Source organism: Canis lupus, chromosome 4 (assembly GCF_011100685.1).
Source record: "Canis lupus familiaris isolate Mischka breed German Shepherd chromosome 4, alternate assembly UU_Cfam_GSD_1.0, whole genome shotgun sequence".
NCBI classification, from domain to species: Eukaryota; Metazoa; Chordata; class Mammalia; order Carnivora; family Canidae; genus Canis; species Canis lupus.
This window is the reverse complement of record NC_049225.1, coordinates 25,136,321-25,163,705: the sequence shown is the minus strand read 5'-3', so window position 1 is coordinate 25,163,705 and position 27,385 is coordinate 25,136,321. Positions and strand designations below refer to the sequence as shown.

At 40.5% G+C, this 27,385-nt stretch overlaps 1 protein-coding gene across 4 annotated transcripts in view; it reads right to left on the bottom strand.

Annotated features, from left to right (window-relative positions):
- The window catches only part of VCL (vinculin), a 114,944-nt gene extending 88,600 nt beyond the window's left edge, over window positions 1–26,344 (bottom strand). For 2 of the 4 annotated variants that reach the window (XM_038534409.1, XM_038534411.1), the window contains exon 1: window positions 26,113–26,344. In XM_038534409.1, the coding sequence (XP_038390337.1) occupies window positions 26,113–26,280 (168 nt within the window). In that variant the 5' untranslated portion in view covers window positions 26,281–26,344. The remainder of the gene's footprint in view (window positions 1–26,112) is intronic. The other 2 variants (XM_038534410.1, XM_038534412.1) reach the window with 1 other exon arrangement.
- Between the last annotated feature and the right edge of the window lie 1,041 nt (window positions 26,345–27,385).

The window sequence follows — 27,385 nt, the reverse complement described above, 5'->3', positions numbered from 1 at the left end:
TCTTCGTATCTGCCCACATACACTCTTTACTCCATCCTAATTCCTTCTGTTTCTGCACAATTAACTCAGGAAGAACGTCATTCTTTTATTTTCATTCATTCTTCAACATACAAATTAATCCTCTATTAAAATGACTAGCTAGGCTCCTTTAAAAAAAAAAATCATGGATAAAATCAAGAAAAAAAGAAAGCTAACTACTGCCAAGAAAAATTAGGTCGACTCTACCACCTGTCCTATGTGGCTCATACATTATTATAAGGAAATAACACATAAGAATGTGCTTTGTACATCATCAAAGTGTTATCAAATATAGACTGTCTCTGAGCTATAAATGTTTAGTCCCTCAAAGTATCCTAAAGCCCCCACCAGCATCAAAACAGTCTCCATCTTCTTACTGCTCTCTAACCAATTCTGCTTTGCTCAAAGATTATTCCATAGAATTTAAAAGATATTTTTTGTTTTTCTGTTATAATAGCCAGAAATGCAAATACACTTTTTCCTAACAGTTTTAATTCACAAATATGCATAATTTTAATAACAATGTAGCTTTTGCAGATAAGTCTGGGTATGTAACCACCATTTGTAACTTTGTCCCTACCTGGTAGACACATTTTCAAAATGCAACCCATTTTTATGTAGGGAAAACTGGAGACCTAGTGAAAGGTTAACATTGAGCAGTGGGAAAAATACCGGGGCTTTGGAATGAGTCTCCCTCCAGCTCTGCTATTATTAATATCGTGTCCTTGGGCAAGTAACTTAATCTCTTTGAGTCTTATTCTCCTAACCAGTAAAACAGGAAAAGCATAATCTCTCTCCTGGCTAAAGAATGTGGTGCATATGCAAATTAGCTAATACATATGTATTTTCCGGGGCCTGGAAAATAGGTGCTAAATAAACACTGGTCCCTTTTTCTTTCCCTCTGCCATTGTGGTATTCATTTGTGACTTCTGTTTTCTCCTTTTTTAAAAAGTTGCGTTTGGGTTTTTTGTTTGTTTGGGTTTTTTTTTTTTTTCACCTGAGCACATGCTGTAAGTTAGGAGCTCTTTATTACCTCATTAAATCTTTGTAACAACACTATAAGGTAGGTACCATTACAATCTCATTTTACAGAAGATGAACAGAGGCACAGAGACGTTACTTGATATGCTTAAAATTACTCTGATAACAGTGTGGACTTCAGCAGATACATGCTCTAATTCTAAACCACTGTGTGTGTGTGTGTGTGTGTGTGTGTGTGTGTGTGTGTTTAATGAGGGAGAGGGCTTCAATGATGAGTAATGTTTCCTACTGTTATACTGCATGATTCTATAATTCTCTGGAGCTATCAAAAGACAAGGACAATAAAAATTTCAGGCTCACAATGGGCAACTATAAACCATCAGGCTGCAGTCTTATATCAACTCATACCCAATTGTTCTGGTTTCCACGCCCAGAAGCTGGAAGGTTTCCACAGGTTTTCACTAGGGCTGCTGCTGCTTCAGCTCCATAACTGTTATTTGCTTAGGAACAATCAACGGTGTCAATCTGGCCTCAATTATCTTTTAAAATTGACAAATAATGTAGTCTTTTACTTTTTTTAAAAAAAAGAATTTATCTATTTATTTATTTAGCACAGGTGAGCAGGGATAGGGGCAGAGGGGCAGAAGGGCAGAGGGGCAGAGGGAGGAGAGAATCTCAAGCAGACTCTGTGCAGAGCACAGAGCCGGATGTGAGGCTCAATCTCATAACCCTGAGATCATGACCTGAGCCAAAATCAAGAGTCAGACACCCAATCGACTGAAAAGTGCCCTGCCTTTCACTTTTTTTTTTTTTTTTAAACTACTGGTAGGTCAAATTTTGAAATAGTAACCGAATGGCAAAAGTCTTAAGTGTCTTTACTAATGTTGGGAGCCATCTTCCTTGCTAGCTGGAGATCATTCAGTCACTTTTACAGTTTAGTAATTAAATTTGGCTCCAGGCTATAAAAGACACTCTGACCCATTAAATTAGGGCCCAGAAACAAAATTACTCTATTTCTCCACTCAAGCTACAAACACATTTCTTACAAAGAGCCAGAACTGGAAATCCAATGTTTGGAAGCATTTGTGTGGCAAATGGTTAAGGCTCCAGCTTTAAAACGCCCATAGAAAAAGACTTTTTTGAAGGTACCTATACTAAATAAACCCCCAACATTTTACCTTTAGGCTTGTTTATGTTTTTACCTTTTCTTCTCAATGACTACAAATATATTTAGTGTGACTGCACAGGGGCTGAGCAAGACTCAATTCTAAACTTGCTGAAAAGTGAAATAAGAGCACAGCTACAGCACATCCAGACCAAACTGGCCAAGATGTACAGATAGAAAAAAAAAGCTGTCAAACATTCCCAGCAATACTATTTGTGTTTGTGCCTTTGGCAGATTGTATTTCATCACTACTCCTCATATAACATGAATAGATTAAACATAGACTTGGCTTAATCAGAAGACTTTTACAGGAATATTAAGTTTATTTCCTTTCGTTTCACTTGCTTATTAAAGCAAAATTATCAGTACTACAAGCCTACCTATTGAATAGTTGCCACAGACAACTAAACCTTTAAGTAATTCTGGCTCTACCATCTCAGATAACTTATTCCAGTTGGGCAAAAGAAACAGAATTAGTCAGAATTGAGAGACTGACATTATCATGGGAGTCCATTCATCTTTATTTTATTATTGGTAATGTTTTCTTTTTTAAAGATTTTATTTATTTATTGAGAGACACAGAGAGAAAGACAGAGAGAGGCGCAGAGACACACGCAGAGGGAGAAGCAGGCTCCATGCAGGGAGCCCAACATGGGACTTGATCCCAGGTCTCCAGGATCACGCCCTGGGCTGAAGGAGGCGTTAAACCGCTGAACCACCTGGGTTACCCATATTATTGTTAATGTTGTTTTAAGCAAAGTATTAAAAGTCAATGCTGGCAAAGCACCTATATGCTAAACTACAATCCTTTTATCTTCAGTCATCACTAAATACCAAGTTTGCTCCTAATGGTTCATTACAGAGCAACACAAGTCTATATTGGTTCATAATTGGAAAACTTTCCAAAATAAATTTACATGGAAGATATAACAGCAGAGAATCCCTGGAGATCAACAATGTATAAGGTTATCAGTGTGGAATTTGAAGTTAAAGCATGAATTCCCACCTTAGCATGCAAGTTTCTATAAGCCTAGTAATCAATATCCTCATTTTGGGGCACCTGGGTGGCTCAGTTGATTAAGTGTCTGCCTTCAGCTCAGGTCGTGATCCTGGGGTCCTGGTATTGAGCCGTGAATTGGGCAGAGAGGAGTCTGCTTCTTCCTCTGCAACACCCCCCACCACTGCCTTCCACTGGTGTTCCCTCTCAAATAAATGAATCAAAAAATGAATTGGAAAAAAAAAATTGTTTCTTCCTCTTCCTTTGCCCCTGTCCCTCTCTTAAAAAAAGGAAAAAAAAAAAATACACACACACACACACACACCTACTCATCTTAAATAATAATCACATAATCAGATGATCTTCCTTAGGACAAATTCAAGTTCTCCCTATGGTATGCATGATCAATTGCGAGTTAGCTATTATATAGGTAAATTTACCATCAATTCTTCTATACAGCTGATCCCATCAAAAAATATTACTCAGTGGTGCTGTATTTTCTTTTTTTTTTTCATAATAGACATAAACTAGAGATGTTGAAGGCATCTCTTATATCCTGACGTTTTTAGATTAATTTATTCTTTAAATTGTGTCCTAAGATTTCTATGTGTAAGGCAATGTGCAGGTGACACAAAGATGTAGTTAGGGAGCTTATGGCCTGGAACAGCATTAGGACTACATACATGGCTCCTGTGAATGCCAACAGGGAGGCAGAACTTAGCACTACTGGGGGTAGTGGACAGAGAGTACAACCAGCTGTTGAGATTAACGCAGCCTTCAGTATTTGAGCTGAACCTTAAAGCATGGATATAACTTCTGGAGGGAAGGTGGTATCTTAGATGGCAGGAAATGGAGTATATGCAAAAAAAAATGAACTGAGAAGGACCTGAATTTGCTTGTGAAATGCCAAGCAGTCACACTGGACTAGCACAGGTTTTGAGGGAAGGCACTATGGTGGGGTAGGACCAGCACTGGATTCTGATTTTGGCTTTTCCACTGTCAAAGGTACTTGCTCCAGATCCCCCTGGATCTGTTGATCATGTCTGAGAATACATTTTCTCATTGTTAAAATGAGACAGCTGAGGGCATCTGGCTGGCTCTGTTAGAAGAGCATGTAACTCCTGATCTTTGGGTCATGAGTTCCAGCCCATGGTGGGCACTGAGCTTACTTTAAAAAAAAATGAAAAAGTTGGATTAGAACATCTCAGAGGTCTATTTCCAACTTTGTAGATCTAAGACTCTGGGTCAGGGGCTGGCAAACTTTTTCTATAAAGGGCCAGACAGTAAATATATTAGGCTTTGTGGGGCATATGGCCTCTGTCACAACTTCTCAACACTGCTGTAGGTTGAAAGCAGTCATAAAAAATATGTAAATGAGTGGTTAGGGCTGTTCCAATAAAATTGTATTTATGGATATTGAAACTAATTTTAGGAGCACCTGGATGGCTCAGTATCTGCCTTTGGCTCAGGTCATGATCCCAGGGTCCTAGAATAGAATCCTGCATCAGGCTCGCCACAGGGAACACGCTCCTCCCTTTGCCTATGTCTCTACCTTTCTCTCTGTGTCTCTCATGAATAAATAAAATCTTTTTTTTTTTAATTTTTATTTATTCATGATAGGCACACAGTGAGAGAGAGAGAGGCAGAGACACAGGCAGAGGGAGAAGCAGGCTCCATGCACCGGGAGCCCGACGTGGGATTCGATCCCGGATCTCCAGGATCACGCCCTGGGCCAAAGGCAGGCGCCAAACCGCTGCGCCACCCAGGGATCCCTTTTTTTTTTTTTTTTTTTTTTTACATAAATAAAGGGACGCCAGGAGGGCCCAGCAGTTGAGCATCTGCCTTCAGCTCATAATGTCATCCTGGTCCAGACATCGAGTCCCACATCGGGCTCCCTGCAAGGAGCCTGCCTCTCTCTCTCTCTGTTTCTCATGAATAAATAAATCTTTAAAAAGACAATTGGAGGAGGTACAAGCTTCTGAGCAAGAAAAGTGTTGAGATCAGAGCTGTACTTAGATTTACTATGAAAATTGGCAGTAATGGATGGGAGTGAGAGACTAGTAGATAACTATCAAGGAGGAAAACTATTAGAGCCTAAAGTAGACTGGTAGCTGAGGAAAGAAGAAAAAAGACATGGAAGGAAATATCAACAGAACACTACTTGAAAAAAAAAAAGAGGGAAAAATAAAAGAGAAAAAAGAAGAGGAAAGGTTTATCTGGCAAAGATAATAAAAGGGGTCAATTTCTGGACAAGAAGGGGAAAGATGGGAATTCTGCATTCCCATTCCTCAGTGCCATCAGTACATGACTACTGTAGACTAATTAAGGAATCTGCCTGTGTATGGAAACTTTAGGACAAACAGTCCAAGTCGGAACTTCTAGTTCAAAGATAAAAGTTTTCTGGTAAATTCAGGTAAAATGTGGCATTTGTGTTTTGGTGTCAGAGATGCAATAGATATGGCAGTTTTAGAGATGATGTTTATTTATTTATGGCTCCTTGTTCTCCAGGGACTTTTCTGTAGCCTTCTCAAATTAGGAAACAGTATTCATCTGGTGTATATAGATATATCATCACGGTCAGAATTTTAAAATCACTCTGCTGACTGTGATTTGGAATTTATATCTATTTCTTCGTCCTCTGATGGAGAAAAACCTGCAGTGCTGCAGTACAATGGAGTCAGCATCACATTATCTACCAAAAGCATGTAATCCCACTTTATGAAGTACTGCATGCCTTCCAAAACTTGTATGGTGAGTGAGGTCAGAGGAAAGAGGAGTACAAACATACGTGCACATAAGCAGCTCTAATTCATGATTGTACCTGATTTAAAAAAAAAAAACAAAAACAAAAACAAAAAACATAGGCAAGCCTCATGGAGAGATTAATTTCAACTGAGCAGCCTGGAAAAGGCTTCATGGAGAAAGTGACATCAACACTGGGCCCATCTTAACAAGAGAAGAGGGTGATTCTAAGCATTGAGAACAGTACAAACAGTAACAAGAATAAGATGTGGGGAAATACTGGATTAATCTTCTTTTACTTCAAAAGTGGTACATGTTCATTGCTAAGAGGGAAAACATGAATTATGGTAAGAAAAAAAGTATGTAACCTAAAATCCCACCACTCATTCCCACCACATTTTAGTGCATGCTCTTCCACATATAGGATAATACAGAATAGGATCCTATAAATATGTCCTCCTACTGCTTTTTGCCTAACATCTTAGCATAGGGATCTGTCCATGCCAGCTTAGAATACATACTGGAGTGATTAAAAATCACTTGCGTACTTGAGTTCAGGGACAAGTATAACCCTTTCCTCAGAGATCCCACTTCAATTCTATCTCTTTCTGTTTTCTTCCACGATTTCTATATAGGTAGATCCACTCTACTAGCCACTGTATTTAATATTTCTTTCTTCCATATAAAATCAAAAAGGTATGGGTATGACTTATTTCATAAAATAATTAGTAATTTTTTAAAAGATTTTATTGGGGATCCCTGGGTGGCGCAGCGGTTTAGCGCCTGCCTTTGGCCCAGGGCACGATCCTGGAGACCCGGGATCGAATCCCACGTCGGGCTCCCAGTGCATGGAGCCTGCTTCTCCCTCTGCCTATGTCTCTGCCTCTCTCTCTCACTGTGTGCCTATCATAAATAAAATTTAAAAAAAAAATTAAAAAAAAATATTTTTTAAAAAAATAAATAAATAAAAGATTTTATTTATTCATTCATGAGAGACAGACAGAGAGAGAGAGAGAGGGAGAGGGAGAGGGAGAGGCAGAGACACAGGCAGAGGGAGTTGAAGGCTCCCTGCAGGGAGCCCGATGCAGGACTCAATCCCCGGATGCTGGGATCACGAACTGGGCTGAAAGCAGATGCTCAACCACTGAGCCACCCAGGTATCCCTAATTAGTAATTTTTAAAGTCATTTTGTTTTACTGGTGCATTTCTGAAACTGAGAATACTGTGAATCCAAACGTAAATAAAGAGGCAAAACTAGAGTTTGCCCCTCTTCCTCTACTTGCACTCCTCCAACACTTAAAGGCAGCCTTTACTATCTCTCGGAAAGATGGCGCTGCAACAATGTGTGCCTCATTCTCCAATCTATCTTCCTCACCACTACCAGGGTTATCTTTTCCAAACCCCAAACTCTCCATGTTATACCTCAGTTTAAAATCCTTCCAGGGATCCCTGGGTGGCGCAGCGGTTTGGCGCCTGCCTTTGGCCCAGGGCGCGATCCTGGAGACCCGGGATCGAATCCCACATCGGGCTCCCGGTGCATGGAGCCTGCTTCTCCCTCTGCCTGTGTCTCTGCCTCTCTCTCTCTCTCTCTCTCTCTCTGTGACTATCATAAAATAAATTTTAAAAAAAAAATTTTTTTTTAATTAAAAATAAAAATAAATAAAATCCTTCCATCACTGGGGCACCTGGGTGGTTCAGTCGGTAAAGTGGCCAGCTCTTGATTTTGGCTCAAGTCATGATCTCAGGGTCATGGGATTGGGCCCCACCTCAAGCTCCGTTCTGGGTGTGGAGCCCACTTAAGATTCTCTCTTTCCCTCACCCTCTGCCCCCCCTTCCCTCTCTAAATAATTAATTAAATAATTAAATAAAATCCTTCCATTGACTAACATCTAGTGCTTGGAATGGTCTCTTTCTAGAAACTAGCCTATAAATATACTTGCACAGGCATAAAACTACTTAACTGTGTCATTCATTGCCACAGTCAGAAATAACAAAAGATCACAAATAACCAAAGGTCCTTCCATAAGGATCTAGTTACATAAATTATGTCACAATCATCAATGGATTATTACATAACTGTCAAAAGACTCAATATATATTGATAAGAAATGTTCTTCAAAGTATGTTAAGTGAAAAAAATCGAGGAACAGGACAATATGATAGGTCACCATTTGTATAAAAGGGGAAAACATATTGCCTGCATATGCATAAACCATCTCTAGAAGCATACCCAAGCCATTGAGTTTCTTATGTTCACTGGTTTCCTACTAAAACTGTGGCTGGAGTTCAACGGTGGGAGAGAGATTATTTACTAAATCCCTTGCCAAACCTTTTAAATTTTGAACCAGGTGGGGCATCTGGGTGGCTGAGTCAGTAAAGCATATGCCTTTGGCTCAGGTCATGATCCCAGGGTCCTAGAATTGAGCCTCACATCAGGCTCCCTGCCTCTCCCTCTCCCTCTGCCTCTCCCCTCCCCACTCATCACTTGCTCGCTGGCTCTCAAATCAATATATATGAAATCTTTTTTAAAATATTTTGAACCAGGGCAGCCCCGGTGGCTTAGCAGTTTAGCACCGCCGTAAGCCCGGGGTATGATCCTGGAGACCCGGGATTGAGTCCCACATCGGGCTCCCCACATGGAGCCTGCTTCTGCCTCTGCCTCTGTCTCTGCCTCTCTCTCTGTGGGTCTCTCATGAATGAATAAAATCTTAAAAAAAAAAATTTAAATAAATACATAAATAAAATAAAATAAAATAAAATAAAATAAAATAAAATAAAATATAAAATAAAATATTTTGAACCATAGAACGCCTGGGTGGCTCAGGGGTTGAGCAGATATCTGCCTCTGGCTCAGGGAGTGATCTTTGGGTCCTGGGATTGAGCCTCGCATCAGGCTTCCTGCTTCTCCTTCTCCTTCTCCCCTCCCTATTCATCACTTGCTTTCTTGCTCTCAAATTAATAAATATAAAATCCTTTTAAAAATGTTTTGAACCATGGGACACCTGGGTGGCTCAGGGGTTGAGCATCTGCCTTTGGCTCAGGGAGTGATCCCGGAGTCCTAGGATCAAGTCCCACATCTGCTTTGTGATAAATACTGGGTACACAGGGACACCTGGGTGGCTCAGTGGTTGAGTGTCTGTCTTTTGGCTCAGGGCATGATCCCTGGGTCCTGGGATTGAGTCCTGTATCAGGCTCCCTGCAAGGAGTCTTCTTTTCCCTCTGCCTATGTCTCTGCCTGTCTCTGTATGTCTCTCATGAATAAATAAATAAAATATTTAAAAAAAATTTTTTTGAACCAGGTGAATTTTTTACTTATTCAAAAATTAAAGTTGGGTTGTTTGTTTGGAGTTTTGGTTTTTGTTTTTTGTTTTTTTTTTAATTATTCATTAATACCTAAGTCCCTTCCCAAACTAGCAAAATCTACGTTACTAGTTTCATTACTAAAGCTGCTCCACTCCCTAACTGTTCATTCATACTCTGTATCTTTGCATTTGCCCTGCACAAAAGCTTTCACATTTTTCTCTGGCTGGCAAACTGCTTCATGCTTCAATACTGGCTCTCTAAGACAGAATGAATTTCCCCTCCAGTCTTCCTGCCATATTGTGCAAAAGAGCCTTTGGTCTGATTTGATTACCTGTTTGCTCTTTGCAATCAGAGGCTAAGTTCATAGTCTTACCTGACTGAGTCCATGAGAAGATTCTACTCCTCAGGGACAAAGTCCAGACCTCAGAAGGCAATACAAGAGTGAGGAAATAGCATCATTATTCACAGTAGACATAAGAAAGGAACTGAAGAGTCTCTTAATGGATGAATGGATAAGCAAAATGCAATTCGTACAATGGAATATTATTTAGCCTTAGAAAGGAAATTCTGACATAAGCTACAACATGGGTGAACCTTGAAAGATATTAAGCTAAGTAAAATAAACCAGTCATAAAAGGACAAATACTGCATGATTCTACTTATAGGAGTTACCTAGAGAAGTCAAACTCAAAATTATAGAAATAGAGTTGTAGTCAGGGACTCAGGGGAGTGAAAAATGAGAAGTTAGGATTTAATGGATACAGAGTTTCAGCTGGGGGCAATGAAAAGGTTCTAAAGGCAGAAGGTGGTAATGATGACACAACAATACTTCATGACACAATACTTCATGACAGAACTGTACACTTAAAAATAGTTAAAATGGTAACTTCTACATTATGTATCATTTTACTGCAATAAAAAAAAATTAAAGAAGGGGCTCCTGGATGGCTCAGTCAGTTAAGCATCTGAATTCGTCTCAGGTAGTAATCTCTGAGTCCTAGGATCAAACCCTGTGTCCGGCTCCATGCTCAGTGGGGAGTCGACTTATCTCTCTGCCTCTCTGCTGGTGCACTCTCTTTCTCAAATAAATAAAATCTTTTTTAAAAATTAAAGAAAAAAAAAAGAAAATAATCAGAGACTTCTACAATCTCAAGACAGCAATATTATCTTGGCATTTCTTTAGATTTCAAAAGTACCTTTCTATTCTCATCCTGGTATTAGCTATTATAGTTTCTACACTCCAACATATTTTTTATCAAACCAAAAAAAAAAAAAAGAGAGAGAGAGAGAGAATACAATCTTTTTTAAAAGGTCTGATGAGGGGCACCTGGGTGGCTCAGTGGTTTGAGTATCTGCCTTCGGCTCAGGTGGTGATCCCAGGTCCTGGGATAGAGTCCCGCATCAGGCTCCCCACAGGGAACCTGCTTCTCCCTCTGCCTATGTCTCTGCCTCTCTCTCCATGTCTCTCATGAATAAATAATCTTTAAAAAGTCTGGTGAAAGAACAAGAGACTATCAAAACTGCAAGCAGATTTTGAAAAAGATATAAACAGTTCTAGAAGTAAAAAATATTATCATTTATTTTTTTTTTTTTAAATACTGTCATTTAAATTAAAAACTCAGTAGATGGACTAAATGACATACTAGACACAGCTGCTTAAGAATTAGCACACTGGATGGGCAGAATAAATTACCAAATGAAAAATATAAACTGGGGATCCCTGGGTGGCTCAGCAGTTTAGCGCCACCTTCAGCCCAGGGCATGATCCTGGAGACCCTGGATCAAGTCCCACGTCGGGCTCCCTGCATGGAGCCTGCTTCTCCCTCTGCCTGTGTCTCTGCGTCTCTCGTGAATAAATAAATAAAATATTTTTTTTAAAAAAAGAAAAATATAAACTGTGAAGGGTTATGATGGACAGAGTGAGAAAGTACATTTTTCTCACCAGAGTTTCCAAGGGAAAGAATAAAATGAGGGAAAAGATTAAAATTCAAAGAGATTATTTTTGAATTAAAAAATTCAAAGTGTAAGAATTCTCTAGGATTGATAACAGAAATCAATCCTCAAAAATCAGGGAGCCAAAAAAAAAAAAAACCCAGGAAAGATAATAAACAAGGTCTTAAAACCCCCAGGGAGAAAATCATAATGTATAGCAAAACAATAATTAAATCAATGGCTGATTTGAATGCAGAAACACTGGAATAATATTTTCGAAGTGCTGGAAAAAAATTACTATCAGCCCTGATTTGTTTCTCTAATGAAATTATCTTCCAAAAAAGAAGACAAAGAAAGGTATTTTAAACAAATAAAAATTTAGAGTGTATACTACCCAAAGACCCCATTAAAGATATTCATGTAGGGTGGACTACAGGAAGTAGAGAGATCTATTCATCATTTTTCTTATATCACGAAGAAAATCATAAATGTGAGTAAATGGGGAAAAAAAGCAACAGTGTAAGACAACAATAGTATCTAATTTATGGGGTGAAAAAAGAAGACAGAAACAAAATCTTAGACAACCATATATAAATGGACAATGGAACTAGAGGTATTTTACAATCTTCCTTTACTCAGGAAGACAGTAAAAATGCCAACTAATTTAAGACTTTGAAGTTAACCATACATGTTAAAAATTTTCCAGAAAACCACTTGTTAAGACTAAAAATAATAGGTATACCTTCCAAACTAGTAGTGTGACCCTCGTGTTCATCTCTTTACTCTCATGTTGATAGGATATTTGAAATTCTAGCCCTCCTTTCAGACATGAGATACTAAGCCCCCTTAGTATATAGCACAGTATGTAGTCATTACATATTTGTTACATTAGTTTGGCTGTTCCAGAATTAAATGAATTCTATTTCACAAATGGATTATACTTCTCAACTCTACCTGGAAGGCTGATTCCATCTTATTATTTTAGTGAGTGGATGACTATCCCTTCAAGTTTTTCTTTTTTTAGAAAATAAGACAATCAAGGCTTGGGGTAAAACATCAAATCCTAAGTCCCTTTTCTTATTTCTAAACTTGGGGGGAAGCTATATATATACTTATATATGCTTTTCCCTTTATTATTGCACCAAAGGAGATATCAATCAAAAATTCATATGTTTGATTTTAATCATGGGAAAATGGCAGTCTAAAGCTCATGCACCTAAACTGTGAGTGATATTTTCCCCACAGTTGGTAAAACTGTATATTCCACAACATATGGAATTCTACTGAAAGCTTTCACTGGCACTTTGCCTTGCTAAGCAAAAGTTAGAAGTTATGCTAAGACATTTAAAAAAAAAAAAAACGAACACTGCCTTTTCATTAGACTAACATTTAAAATATGACTTAAATACCATGGAAAATATATTAATATATCTAACAGTCACTGAGCTCTCAACTACATGTCAGGCATAGTTCTAACCATTTTTATGAACTCATTAATACTCACAAAAATACATGATGAGTCAGGTATTATTGTGGTTAGCTTTGCTTTACAGAGGAGGACCATGAGAAAGAGATTAAATAATTTCTCCAATTTACATACCTCAAATGTGTCAATCAATAGTGGGATTTGAACCCAAGGGGTTTAGCTCTGGAGACTTTACTACTACTACTACTGCCCCCCAAGATCCTTGTCATGTTTGTATGCTGATTTACCTTGTATCTATATCTAAAGTCTGACTTCGGTATTTGCTAACTCATACTAGATGCATTATGCCATAGCTGTCTGTTCTGTTTATTTGCAAAGGATTAAAACCAATAGAGAATTTCAAATCCATGATATATTTTTATTTACACTTACAAATTCTGCATATTCCTGTGTTAGTAAGATTATTCTCATCTGTACTCTAGGACTTCATGCCTGAAATTTATTCATTCAAGAAATAGGAATTGGATGGTCCTACTACATGAAATGCCTTGTACTAAGCAACAATTTACAGCTACTTTCCTAATTGGCAGTTAAATTTCACCAAGATTCACCCACAGCATGATATATATTTTTCCAAAGAAGCATAAAAAAGTTTTGGTAGGGAAGCAGTAAATGCTCTTCCCATTCATTCACTCAACAAATGTTTTTCAAGATTCTACTACGTGCCAAAAAGCACTATGATGGGTGCTTAAAATTCAGTGGCAAACACAGCAGAACCAATATTTGCCCCTTAGGGCTTTAGCGGGGAAAAAGATGTTAAACAAGTAATTATCATACAAATAATTACTTATAACTGTGATAAGCAAAAGAAGGGAAAAAATATACTAATCATATGATAGGCAGACCTAAACTTAGTTTTAGAGATAAAGTCAGGGAAAGTGTTCCTAAAACATTGACATTTAAAATGGAAGTTGAGGACTAGTAGAAATTACCCAAATAAAGAAGTACTGAAGAGTAGTTCAGGCAGAGGAATAGCACTGCATTATAGAGGAAATGAAAACCCAGTGTGCCTAGAGTACCACATGAAGATGGCAGCTGAGGCCAATGCTCAAAGGTCTTTTTCCTCACTATGAGGCCCACCACCTGCTCATTCTGCTGCTGGCCCACTCTAATTTTCTCCATGGCTCCAAAGAATAAAGTATTCCCAGTACTAGTGCACAACCTTATAAAATGAATAACTTAAATTCTGCAAACAACTTCACTGGTGGAGTGGATGTGAATAAGATAAATCTTTTATAAGTTATAAATTTCAGGGGCACCTGAGTGGCCCAGCAGTTGAGCGCCTGCCTTTGGCTCAGGGAGTGATCCCAGATTCCCAAGTTCGAGTCCCACATCGGGCTCCTTGCATGGAGCCTGCTTCTCCCTCTGCCTGTGTCTCTGCCTCTCTCTCTCTCTCTGTGTCTCATGAATAAATAATCTTTAAAAAAAATTATAAATTTCATCTGTATTTTAACAACTTGAGGCCAGAGAAGTGTAGGATAAGAAATTTAAGTGTTAGTAGTCTCAATCTTTTTCTATGTAAGAATTATATTCTCATCCATATATCCTTATCTACTTTAATTGTATGAATAAAAACATGTTGTCTGCCTTAGAGATAAAAGATGAGCCATTCAGGATCCCTGGCTGGTGCAGCGGTTTGGCGCCTGCCCTTGGCCCAGGGCGCGATCCTGGAGACCCGGAATTGAATCCCACGTCGGGCTCCCGGTGCATGGAGCCTGCTTCTCCCTCTGCCTGTGTCTCTGCCTCTCTCTCTCTCTCTCTCTCTCTCTGTGTGTGTGTGACTATCATAAATAAATAAATAATTAAATAATTTAAAAAAAAAAAAAAAGATGAGCCATTCTTCAGAGATGGATTAGAGAAAAAAAGAAGGCTTGAAATATAGGGAGCTAGATAATAGAGGTCCCTAACCTCCCAACTCTAAGAACACAGGTGCTATTTCTCTTCCTTCACAGAAAGCTTACTTGTGGGAATAAGTTAAACTTATTTCAAAAGAAGGAATCACTTTTACTTGGATTGTAGCCAGCTGCGATGATATTCAGCCACTTTTCTCTTAAAAGTCACTCAACTGGAAATCTTATCAGTGGGAAATTCTCTAAGGGCCAAAGACTCTCTATTTTCTGCACCTTAACAATATTTGTAAAACATTTTTAGTTCTAAGATTCACTACCTCTCATCCTCTGTACACACATATATCCCACATTCCTACCAATCCAATGAGGTGACTTCTAATAGAAGTGACATAAAATTTTTTGGACTCTGAAAGTCCAAATATGTAACAACACAATATAATGTCATTTATGAATCTTTGTTTCTCTCTGTGACTACATAGCCATTTGTAATAGCAACATGGGAGGGCAGGAAAAGAGAATCACCATGCCTTCCAAAGGAGGCAAGAGCTAGTGAACTATCCTCATCAGAATGACGAGCTGAGATAGCAAGTATCAAAGCACAACACGCTTATGGAAGGAATACCATGAGCAAGGGACCTCCCAGTCCCAGGAACAGTACCAAAAGTATCAAGATTATAGCCCAGTCCTTCCCCTCCAGAAATCAACAGTGTAAAAGGGAGAGACCCCAATGAAATGGGAAAAGGAGGGGAAAGAAAAAACACAAATCAATCATCAAAGACTGATGATCCAACAGAGGAGGACACGAAAATCTACCAAGGTACTGGAAAGAAGGCAACAAATCCCCAACTTCCTATGTCTAATTATCCAAGTCTCCTTTTATCTATTACTCTATCATACTCTACCTATCTCTTTGCACACATAATGCACATACCTAAACAGATTTAATCAGACTAAAGCCCCCAAATCTTTAATAAGCATGTAAAGATTAGAAGTTCTAATCTAACCTAGATTAGATTAGGACCTCGTCCATTATCTTGAAGTCATGTCATTCCAACAAGTACATCATGACTTCTTAAACTGCACATGACAAAATCTTGTAATATTGTATCAGCTGGTCTCCTCACTTTCTTTGCAAATTCTTTTTTTTTTTTTTTTCTTTGCAAAATTTTAAACAGGAAAGTGAGTTAAAGGGTTTGGGAGTTTCTTAAATGGTCAAAAAGGATAAGAACTGGTGTATCTATATACATATTATTTAGTTTCCATTTATATCTAGGGAAATACAAAATTGGAGTAGAGAAATAAAAAAAAGAAAGACAAATTAAGTTCAAATAGACTAAAAAAGGCTGAGAAAACTGAGAGAAGACTGTGACTAAATACAGATTTTCTAAACTTCAACAATAAAAATGTAACACTTTTATGACAAGAAAAATTTTGTTCTTTTGTAAGACTATGAAGGCTCAGCATAACTATATTCAATATTATTCATACTGTTATTTGAAGGATATAATACATTAAATATGAAAAAATACAAATGAACAAAAATTCCCTAGCTACACATTAATCTCAACCTCCTTCTCTAATAAATTACCAAGAAAAAATGGAAGTGGGAGGAGGCGCCTAAGTTTGGCATTGGCTCCTGATTTTGGAGGATGGTCATGATCTCAGGGTCGTGGGATGATCTCTAAAGTGATGATCTCAAGGTCATGGGATCAAGCCCTGCAAAGGGCTCCATGCTCAGCAGGGAGCTGCTTGAGGATTCTCTCTCCGCCTCCTTCTGTATCCCCATCTCAAATAAATAAACCGTTTTTATGTTTTTTTTAATAAACCGTTTTTAAAAGAAAAAACAAATAAGACAGTCTTCCCCTCCATAACCATTCCCAATGAAAACTATTTAAGTACTAAAATGGCTAAAAAAGACAGAGAAGCAGCCACCTCGATCATTCAAAACTTCTGTTACCTGAACTTAATTCTGTGGGCCAATATGCCAAACACCTATTGCAAGAATTCTACAGTTCCGATTACAACGTATAAGAAGACAGATAAAAGCCTCCAATGGGAGACCCTACCTCCAATACATCAACTTTTTTCTCCGGGTGTTTCAGAGCCTTATTACATATTCAAACTTTACTCCTTAAGCCTCTCTTTGAGGTATTTATACTACTACAGCACTGAAGGCTGCTGAAGCTTTAAAAAGTCAAGGCTGAAATTTATGTTTTCTCCTTTTAGTCCTGTCTATAAGAGAAGGTGTAAGGGCAGATCTGCCCAAAAACAACATGAGGTGATTGAATGACCCTTCCTCAGCAAGAATACTGAGCGTAGATAGCATTATTCTAGAAAGAAACGCTGCTGTGATACCAACTAATCTCCGACATTTGCTCATTAAGGACTGCTACTTCTTTGATACTGCTCTAATGCTGGCTTATTAGGTAAAAATACACCCACTGTCATGACCATGACAAGGTTCAACAAAAAGACTGGGCCAGATAAGTGAAAAGGCAAAAAAGAGGCAGTTCAACTTTGTGATAATCTTTTTCTCCTGCCATATGGTTCAAGAAAGTGAAGATCTGTTAATAAGGAATTCATGACTCAGAGTATCATACTGATACTAACTGTAACCAGCAGGACTCCAAATAATGTATCAACACCTGGTCTAAATTGTTAAACTTTAAAAAGACACTTCTAATTTTAAAAGAATGCAAGATCCCAATGCCTCTTTCAGATAGGAACATATTCTCACATTATGAATTTAGTAAGTGGCCTGTGTAGTTGAAATAGCTCTGAAACAGAGATCCACAACCCAAAATACCTGAACACTTTTGTTATCTCAACCAATGGGCAGTTAGCCATTCATTCCTTCCTCTTAGTATATATTCTACTTGTTTCAGACAAAGCCCACAATAAACTCAATGAGAATATTCAAATTCAGCTATATCAGATGTTTAAAAGCTGAGAATGAATATTCATTGACAAAATTTCTATTACAATATTTTGCACATAAAAAGTAAATACTACATATAATGTTCATTTAGTAAAATATATATATTTGTACATGTATGGTCACAGCCTGACACTGGAAATAAAGTAATTAATCCAACAGATGTGATCCCTGCCACTGAGAAACCCACAATCTAGTGGAGAAAACAAACACTGATCAAGTATGGTGAATGTCTCAGGACCGTATATACATGCTATGCTGAACTGCAGTAAAAGATAAGGAATAATAAGACTCTCTCAGTTGTGATACATATAAAGCATAAGTATTTTATCGGTATATAAATAACTAGTAATTAAATAAGTATATAAAATGACCAAACTCCTTTTTTAACAAATATATAAGAAATAAATATTGAAAACCAATTAAGTCCCATCCCCATAAAAGCAGTTCCCTTAATGCTGCCCTTACTCGTGGACTATAACAGAAGGAGCCAACTTAAGATACTGTGTTTAATAGCTCAAGACTTCCTTTTACACAATCACTTTTATCTTGTCCACTTAGAGTTACACTGGTGTTATTTATAAAACCCTTAAGAAAAGCTCAACTTTGCCCACAGATCACTTCTTCCTGTGGCCTCGCCATGGCGCTCTACAGACAGAGCTGCAGGGCCAATGTGTATTCCTCCATCTATGCTGACCTTGACAAAGCTGCCAGAGATATTTTCAACAAAGGATATGGTTTGGGGTTGGTGAAACTGGATGTGAAAACAAAGTTATGCAGTGGTTGTGGAAATCTCAACGTCGGGTTCATCTAATACAGATACTGGTAAAGTTGCTGGAACCGTGGAGACCAAATATAAATGGTGGAACCATGGAGACCAAATATAAATGGTGTGGGTACGACTTTCACAGAAACAGAACACTGATAACACTCTGGGAACAGAAATCACAATTGAAGACCAGATTAGCCAAGATTTGAAACTGACATTTGATACCACATTTTCACCAAACATGGAAAAGAATAGTAAAATCAAGTCTTCTTATAAGAGGGAGTGTATAAACTTTGGTTGTGATGTTGACTTTGATTTTGCTGGACCTGCAATCTATGGTTCAGTCGTCTTTGGTTATGAGGGCTGGCTTGCTGGCTACCAGATGACTTTTGACAGTGCCAATCAAAGCTGACAAGAAATAACCTTGCAGGGGATGGCTGTGTGGCTCAGTGGTTTAGTGCCTGGGCGTGATCCTGGAGTCCCAGGATCGAGTCCCACATCAGGCTCCTTGCATGGAGCCTGCTTCTCCCTCTGCCTGTGTCTCTGCCTCTCTCTCTCTCTCTCTCTCTCTCTCTCTCTCTCTCTGTGTCTATCATGAATAAATAAAATCTTAAAAAAAAGAAAAGAAAAATCTAGTGAACTCTGGATATTATTAAAAAAAAAAAAAAAAAAAGAAAGAAATAACCTTGCAGTGGGCTACAGGACTGGGGACTTCCAACTAGACATTCATGTCACTGATAAGCCAGAATTTGGAGGATCAATTTATCAGAAAATATGTGAAGATCTTGACACTTCAGTAAACCTTGCTTGGACATCAGGTACCATATGCACTCTCTTTGCCACTGCAACCAAATACCAGTTGGATCCCACTGCTTCCATTTCTGCAAAAGTCAATAACTCTAGTTTAACTGGAGTGGGCTACACTCAGACTCTGAGGCCTGGTGTCAAGCTTACACTGTCTGTTCTGGTAGACAAGAAAAGCATTAATGCTGGAGGCCACAAACGGGCTTGCCCTAGAAGTGGAGGCTTAATCCAGCTGAAAGAAACCTCTGGGAATGGATATCAGAAGATTTGGCCTTAATATATTTCCAGTGTGACCAGCAGGCTTTTTTCCCACCCAAGAAGGTAATCAAAACAAAGGATGATCTAAACAAGAGCTATATTTTAAATATTTAGACAGTTACTTGTTAGCTGGTTTCTAGTTGAACTGGTTATCTAGTTACCAATACTGCAGTCCTGCAGTCACCTATACATTATTTAATATATATAACTGTTAAATGCACTACCCACCAATAATGAAATAGACCTTTATGAAAACTGTGAAGAATAAAAAGAAAAATTCACTTTTGAATGTGTAGATATATAAACAAATATTTTTTTAAAGATTTTATTTACTTGAGAGGGAGAGAGAGAGAGAGAGAGAGAGAGATGGTGTGTGGGGCTTGATCCCAGGAGACCAGGATCATGACCTGAGCAGAAGCCAGAATGCTTAAACAACTGAGCCACCCAGGTGCCCCTTAAACAAATATTTAAACTGGGGCTCTACTAAAATTAAAAACATAGTTGTAGAAACATTATAATCTTCAAAATTCTTCTGTTCTCTCAATCGCATGAGTAAATGTTAAGTATTATTGGAGCAAAGTTCACAATCCGACCCATTCATTTATCTCTTTTGATCCAAAGTTTTTCATTTTTCAAATGAAACTTCATGATTGCCTTAAATACTATGTAAATACAGAAATCCTATAAAAGTACTTTAAATACTATTAGTTCTAACAGGCTTTCAAGCTGAGCAGCCATATATACTGTAAAAAGCCTTTATTTGTTTTGCAGACATAAATACTTCTATGTTGATCTGTAACTACTCTTATTTTTTTCCTAAAGAAATGCCGCAAAATTGAATGTTGCTGTGAAACAGAACCCTACCTTCACATCATTCCTTTCATATAGGCCCTTTGTGCAGGCCATATCAAAGCCAGGCTTTAAACAGATAATCTTGCCAGGCTCAGGACACATGGAAACTCTATGACTAAAGGCATTCTTGTTGCTTCAGATTCTAGGTGGAAAATGTCCACTGATATTTAACAACCTTGCTCTAAGTGGACACAGAATAGTGCAGTAGAGAAAGCAAAGGATACAGAGTAAGAAAAACTGTTTGGGTTCAAGCTCTACTACTAACTAACTGTGCCACTGTCAGCAGATTAATTTCACTGATCTACAGTATACTCATCTGTAAAACTGGGACCATCAAAGTATCTACCTTAAGGGATTACCATGATATTGTATATGAAAGTATTTTATTGGGCAGCCCGGGTGGCTCAGCGGTTTAGCACTGCCTTCAGCCCAGGGTGTGATCCTGGAGACCCAGGATCGAGTCCCACGTCAGGTTCCCTGCATGGAGACTGCTTCTCCCTCTGCCTGTGTCTCTGCCTCTCTCTCTCTCTCTCTCCCTCCTCTCTCTCTCTCTCTCTCTCTGTGTCTCATGAATAAATAAATAAAATCTTTTAAAAACAAGTATTTTATTAACTATAAAGGATGAGACAACTGTTCTTATTATTCACTTTATTAATTTCTTCCTTAATGTAGGAGTTACATGCTCATTTTAAAATTGGAAAATACAAGAAAATATTAAAAAGAAAAAATTCACCCACAGGCCTATCACCATTGTTTTCATTGTATTTAATTATTTCTTGAGATTGTTTTTTTCGAAGTTATCTCTACAGGCAACATGGAGCTCAAACTCAAGAACCCTGAGATCAAGAGTCACATGCTCTTTCAACTGGGCTAGCCAAGCACCCCTGTTGTTATTGATTTTACATGAAATAAATCTAACATCAACCAAAAAAAGAAAAAGTTAAAGCAAAAATAATTTCAGATGCTAATATTGATCATTTGCAAATGACAAAACCACTGATCTCTTTTTAAGAGCAGAACAGTCTTTCCCATCTATCAGGTTAAAGTAAAGACAAAGCCGCTATTTGTACCAGAGCTGGTTTCAAGAGGGTATGATATATGGGTGAGGCTCATAAAAGTCAAGGCCACAAAAACTCCCAAAATAAATATTTCATGAGCCCGAGGAGTGGTTACAACACATGCCCTCAGACGCAATGAGGAAGGCAAAGAGTCTGAAACCCCATTAATAAAACTATCACAACTGCAGGGTCACAGAGACCAACAGATTGTCATGGGCCACTTCAACAGAAAAAAAGAAAAATTTATATACCATGCTACAAGACAGTCTAAGACTTCTGACTTTTTCACACTGCTCCCAGCATCCCACCCTTGGAACTTCTTACCTCTCCTCTATTTTTCCTTTCCCACCCTTCTTTCTCTTAGACCCTCTTTCTTGTTTTATTATCGCATTAGAATCACTGTTTCAAATGGCCTTATTCCATACAATGGAATATTATTCAGCAGCAAAAAGGAATGAAGCTCTGATACAAACAAACTATGGACGAACCTTGAAAACATTATGCAAAATGAAAGAAGTCAGATACAAAAGACCACATATGTTATGATTCCATTAACACAAAATGTCCAGAATAGGCAAATCCATAGACACAGAAACTAGACTGGTGGTTGCCTAGGACTGGGAAGGTGGGGGACCAGGAGAGAATGAGTAACTGCTAATGGGTACAAGGTTTCTTCTTGAGGGGACATGGATTTCTTAAAATTAGATTGTAGTGATGGTTACACAACTCTGTTAATATATTACAAAAACAACTGTATACTTTACATGGGGGAATTGTATGGTATGTGAATTAAGTCTCAACAAAACTGTTTTTAAAAAATGGTCTTGTCCAGGATCCCGAGTTGAACAAAGGACATGTAAATAAATATTCCCATCCTACCCCTCCCTGAGCGTGTAATAAAAGTGATGACTCAGTTGTGATAAGGTATGTATATTAAGTGACCAGACTACATTTGTTAAACAAATATACATGAAATTACAAATCCAAATGAGTCTTGCCCCTCCAAATGCAGTCAACTTAATGATGCCCTAAGTCAAAACTTGGTCCTCAGATTCTCAATAATTCTATGCCTTTGTTTGAGTAGATCTTTCCACTTGTAATGCCTTTCTTACCACATCTTTAAATCAAATCCCACCTGTCTCAAATGTTACATCCTCCAGGAAGCCTTCTGGATTCTCCCATCAAAAGTAACCTCACCTTCCTCTGAACTTCCAGAGTATTTCACTGCCTTAGAGTCACTTAGCACTCTCAATCCAGTAACTTATTCTGCCTAGAATCATACTTACTGCTCTGACCTTAAAAGGGGGTCTCAATAAATACCTATTTGATAAATGAATGACTATGCTTAACAATTGAGAATTTCACCTTTCTCTGGTAAACTTTAATTTTGGAATTATACAAAGATCACTTAGACTCAAGAATGGTACATAAAATAGGAGGGCCTGGAATGCAGCCATGTTACACAACACTACCTAAGAATGTATCCTGGAGTCTTAGATTAAAATTAGTTATAAAAATAATAAATATGCAAATATGTAGGAATAAAAATGTAACTTCCCAAGGCAACTGAAAGAAACCCGAATTATATAAGTTCTATAATATTTGTTCAAAAATCAGTTTCATTATTTTACAATAACACCACATATTTTTTCCTAACAAAACCTGGAAAGTCTATTATCAAGTTCTACTAACTCTTCTACTATATTTCTAATTAATTCCTTCTCCATTTTCCCTGCCGCACCCAAAGTCCAGAGCTTCATTATCTTCATGACCAACCATTTTTTTTTTTTTAAGATTTTATTTATTCATGAGAGACAACAGAGAGAGAGAAAGGCAGAGACACAGGCAGAGGGAGAAGCAGGCTCCACGCAGGGAACCCAACATGGGACTCGATACCGGGACTCCAGGATCACGCCCTGGACCGAAGGCAGGCGCCAAACCACTGAACCACCCAGGGATCCCATGACCAACCATTTTAAAAGGTCTCCCAATTTATCCTTCTTCCCGTAGTTTCTTCTTTCCCTCAGCAATACTTATTGGGCCATCCTGTGTGCCCAGGGTAGGTACTGGGGAGCACATAAAGAAATATCAAATGAAGCCTGTCCTCCAGATACAACCTAGTTGGGAATTTGACACATGTACATAATCCAGCAGAATAGTCAGTAGTACATATATAACGGCCACAACTGGCATTGAGAATTCCAAGCTGTAGGTAGGTCCTCTGGCCTCCAGAGAACACAATCTATCCAGTCTCCCTCCCACAGTCTTTGTTCATCTTATTAGATAAGGCCTCTGTCCATATGTCATATGTCCATATGTCATATGCTGACTTCGTCTCTAATTTCTCTCCAACTGACTTTCTGAGCTAGTCCAGACAATATGCTTGTTGTAACCTGGAAATGACTTACCAGTACCATTGTTCATTATTGACTATCAGCACCATCTTCCCAACTTTCTCTCTGCTAATTCAGATCTACCACCAATCCCAAGTCCCTTTTTTGGTATGTACTGGGATGTAACTATATGTAATTTTTTTTTTCCAGCTCCTGACTAGCCTTACTTTTTTTGTATTTGTCTCACAATGTCTTTGCAGTGTTTCCTAATAAAGCATATATCACAACCACCTATGGAGCTTTTTAAAAATACAAAGGCCAGGCTGCCTGGTGGCTCAGCGGTTTAGCGCCGCCTTCAGTCCAGGGCCTGATCCTAGAGACCCAGGATCAAGTCCCACGTCAGGCTCCCTGCATGGAGCCTGCTTCTCCCTCTGCCTGTGTCTCTGCCTCTCTCTCTCTCTCTCTCTCTCTCTGTCTCTCATGAATAAATAAAATCTTTTAAAAAATAGAATAAAAATACAAAGGCCTTGGGACACCTGGGTGGCTCAGTGGCTGAGTGTCTGCCTCTGGCTCAAGTCATGATCCTAAGGGCCTGGGATCCAGGCTCCCTGCAAGGAGCCTGCTTCTCCCTCTAAGTCTCTGCCTCTTTGTGTCTCCCATGAATAAATAAGTAAAATCTTTAAAAAATACAAATACAAAGGCCTTGAGCTCCTCAGTTAAGTCTGAGATGGGAGTTGGACATCTTTATTACTAAGAAGCCCCACCAGTGATTCTGATAACACACCTCAACGTGAGAACCACTGATTTATTACAATGCTCCCTACGCAACATTCAATTCTTATTAATTCATGCAATGACGCTCATAAATAACTTTTCTCTAAATAGCCTAACCAGATATCAACCCCTAGACTAAACTAGCTCTGTTCCAAGAGCAACATGTGGTTTTAAGATTTCATTTCCTGAAGTACTCCATGGAGGGACACTATTACCCTGTCTCTTTACATTGTTTCCTATTTGTTGAAAAATGGAGCCCTGGAATGCAGCCATGCTAGACAACACTACATAAGAATGTACTCTGGAGTCTTAGATTAAAATTAGTTATAAAAAGAACAAGAACAATGTAGAACTAGATATTCTGAATGAATACAGTGTTCCTACTGAATAGATACTTTCTTAATCTATACAGAAGGAAGAAGGGGAATTTGGTCAGTAGAGCCCCCCCCCCCCCCCCCCCCCCGCCCATGTTCCTAATTATGTCTCTCCAACTGCCCCAGAAGGGCCCCCAAAGGCTGAGGAAGACTTTCAAGCAGCTAAGGTGCCCCTGGAGTGTATTTAGGGCTCTGATCAGATAAGTAACCCAAGCCCCACCCAGACCCACAGCTTGCCTCCCAACCTGCCAACTCCCCTGACAACACACTATTTACACGGCTCGCTGGGGGAGCAGCATGAACTTTTTCCAAAGTTGTCCCTCACAAGCAGCAGCGGTCTGAGTCACCCACCCAGAGTGGGAAAGAAAGTGTGATATTAGTCAGGGGAGTGTTAGGAGCCTGGTCACGGCGCCTCTTCTTCCACTTGGGGAGGGAGCTCCGCCTCCCCTAGGAACCACCTAAGTTATTAGTCACAGCTGTGCGCTCCAGGGGTCTGCAGGCCACTCAGCCACCCACGAAAGTTGTGGGCTGGGGAGGAGACGCCCCGTCCTTCTCTCCGGCAGGGGCCGCAGATCCCAGAGTCCACAGGCCTCTCCCAGCACTCCATCTTGCTTCCTGCCAGGAGGAGGGGCCGAGGAGGAGGGCCCCCGAGGCTGGAAAGGCCCCAGGGGGAGGACGCCGTTTGACAGCAGGTAAAGCCAGGTGGAAATCTCCACGGGAGGGCAGAAAAATGAAAGGCGGCTGGGTGAAACGAAAGAGGAAAGAGGGCTTAGGTCATGAATTATTGCATAAAGAAATATATAGAAATTAGCCGGGGGGCGGGGAGGGTGAGAGTGCCAGAGGTGTGAGCAGAAGTGGAAATGCCTAGGAAAGGGAGGAGGAGACTGGGAGACGAGTGGCCAGGAAGACAAGTGGACAAAAGAGCCAGACTCCGGAGCGCGGGGGAAGGGTGGTGCGTGCGGCGGGTCTCAGGGCGAGGGACCGAGGTATTAGAAAGGTGAACAACGCGGCTCAAAGAAGAATCCCTGGAAGGAAAGGCGGGGAATCCGTAGCAGAGCGCGCCAGCCTCTAGGCCAGACCCGGGAGGCCTAAACGGGTTCAGAGCAAGGCTGTCAACGTGAGGGGCGACGGCCGGCTGGGTGAAAGGGGCCATCAGACACCCTAACAACTCACATTTACTGAGCGCCTACCATGGGTCGTACGCTGCGCTGGGCACTTTACAAATACCACCTCGCTGAATCTTCACAATACACCCGCAAGGCAGGCATTATTACGACTGCCCCCATTTTACAGATTGAAGAAACTGAGGCACCCCGAAGCTTGGGGGCTCGCTCAAGGTCACAGAGCAGAGGAGTCGGGATTCGAACCCATGGCCACCTGGCTCCGGAGCCCACGCGCAAAGCCACAGGCAGCGAGCCGGCGAAGGGGAGCCACTGGGACGTCTCCTGACCCCGCTCCCACCCCAGGCCCAGCGCGCTCACCCGGACAAGGTTGCTGACGGCCGCCTGCACGGCGGCCACGGGCGCGGTGAGGTCAGGGATGGCTTTGCCGTCCACCTCGCCTTCCTCGTGCATGATCACCAGGTGCGAGATCTGCTGCGCCACCGGCTCCAAGATGCTCTCGATCGTGCGCGTATGAAACACCGGCATCGCGGCGGCGAGCGGGGCGGCGGACCGCGGGCTACAGAGAACTGGGAACGGCGGGGCCGGGGACCCGCGGGAAGACCGACTGCGAGCAGCAACTACGGAGTCCGGGCTTCCCTCGGCGTAACCAGCCCCGCGGGCGCCCCGCCCCCTCGCGTCGCCGCACCCAATGGCAGCACCGCTCAGACCCGGGCCGCCGCTTCTATTGGCCCCGCGTCGAGATGCTCCGCCCCCGCCCCCGCGCCGCCCAGACCCCGCCCCGCCCCCATTCCCAAGGGAGGGGCCTGGGATTGGGGCTGCGCCGCAGGGATTGCGACCGGATTCCGGAGCCCTAACGCGGGGCGCTCCTTATAAGGGCATGGTGGGAGCGGAGCGAGCGGTGGAGCCGGGGCCCCGCCCCCAGGAGCCGCCTCCCGCCCGGGCTCCGCAGAGCTCCGCCCCTCTGCAGAATCACCTCAGCGGGGCGGGGTCTCCTCACCTCCCAAGGCGCAGGAGTGTCCAGACCCCGGGTCTCCCCGCCCCCTCCTCAACTTTTCCCTCTGCACGACGCCCTCGGAATAATCTCTCCGCTTCCTCTCAGTAACACATGGAAGTGTTTGGGGTAGAACATTAGGACAACAGAAGTGCATAGAGAAGGATGAGTGTCCCATTCATTCGCACGCACTCCACCGGCTCCCTTCCTGGGGGATGGTCAGGGTCAGCAGCTCAGGGTGCAGCCTTCTAGGCTTGCCTAGTCGTTTTCTTGTTCGTAAGTGTCTTCTAAGTAAGTGGGATTAGACACTTCCTGGAATTTGATACTTCCCCCCTTAATTAAAACCCCCTGGTTCTCGTTCACCATTGATGGATATGGATCTACTTCATTCTTTGGTGACGGCTGCGTGGTATTCCGTTGCGTGAAATCAAACCATTTATATGACCGATTTCCTAGGAATGGGCATTCAGGTTGAGTTCTGGTTTTCAGAATTTAAAAAAAAAAAAAAAAAGTTTCTGCATGAACATCATTGTACTTGCCTCTGTATTGTGCACCTGTCTTTATCTAGGGCACCTAGGTATCTAGGATACCCAGAAAGCCCAAGTGAAAATGAAAAAGTATATACATTTTGCATTTTGA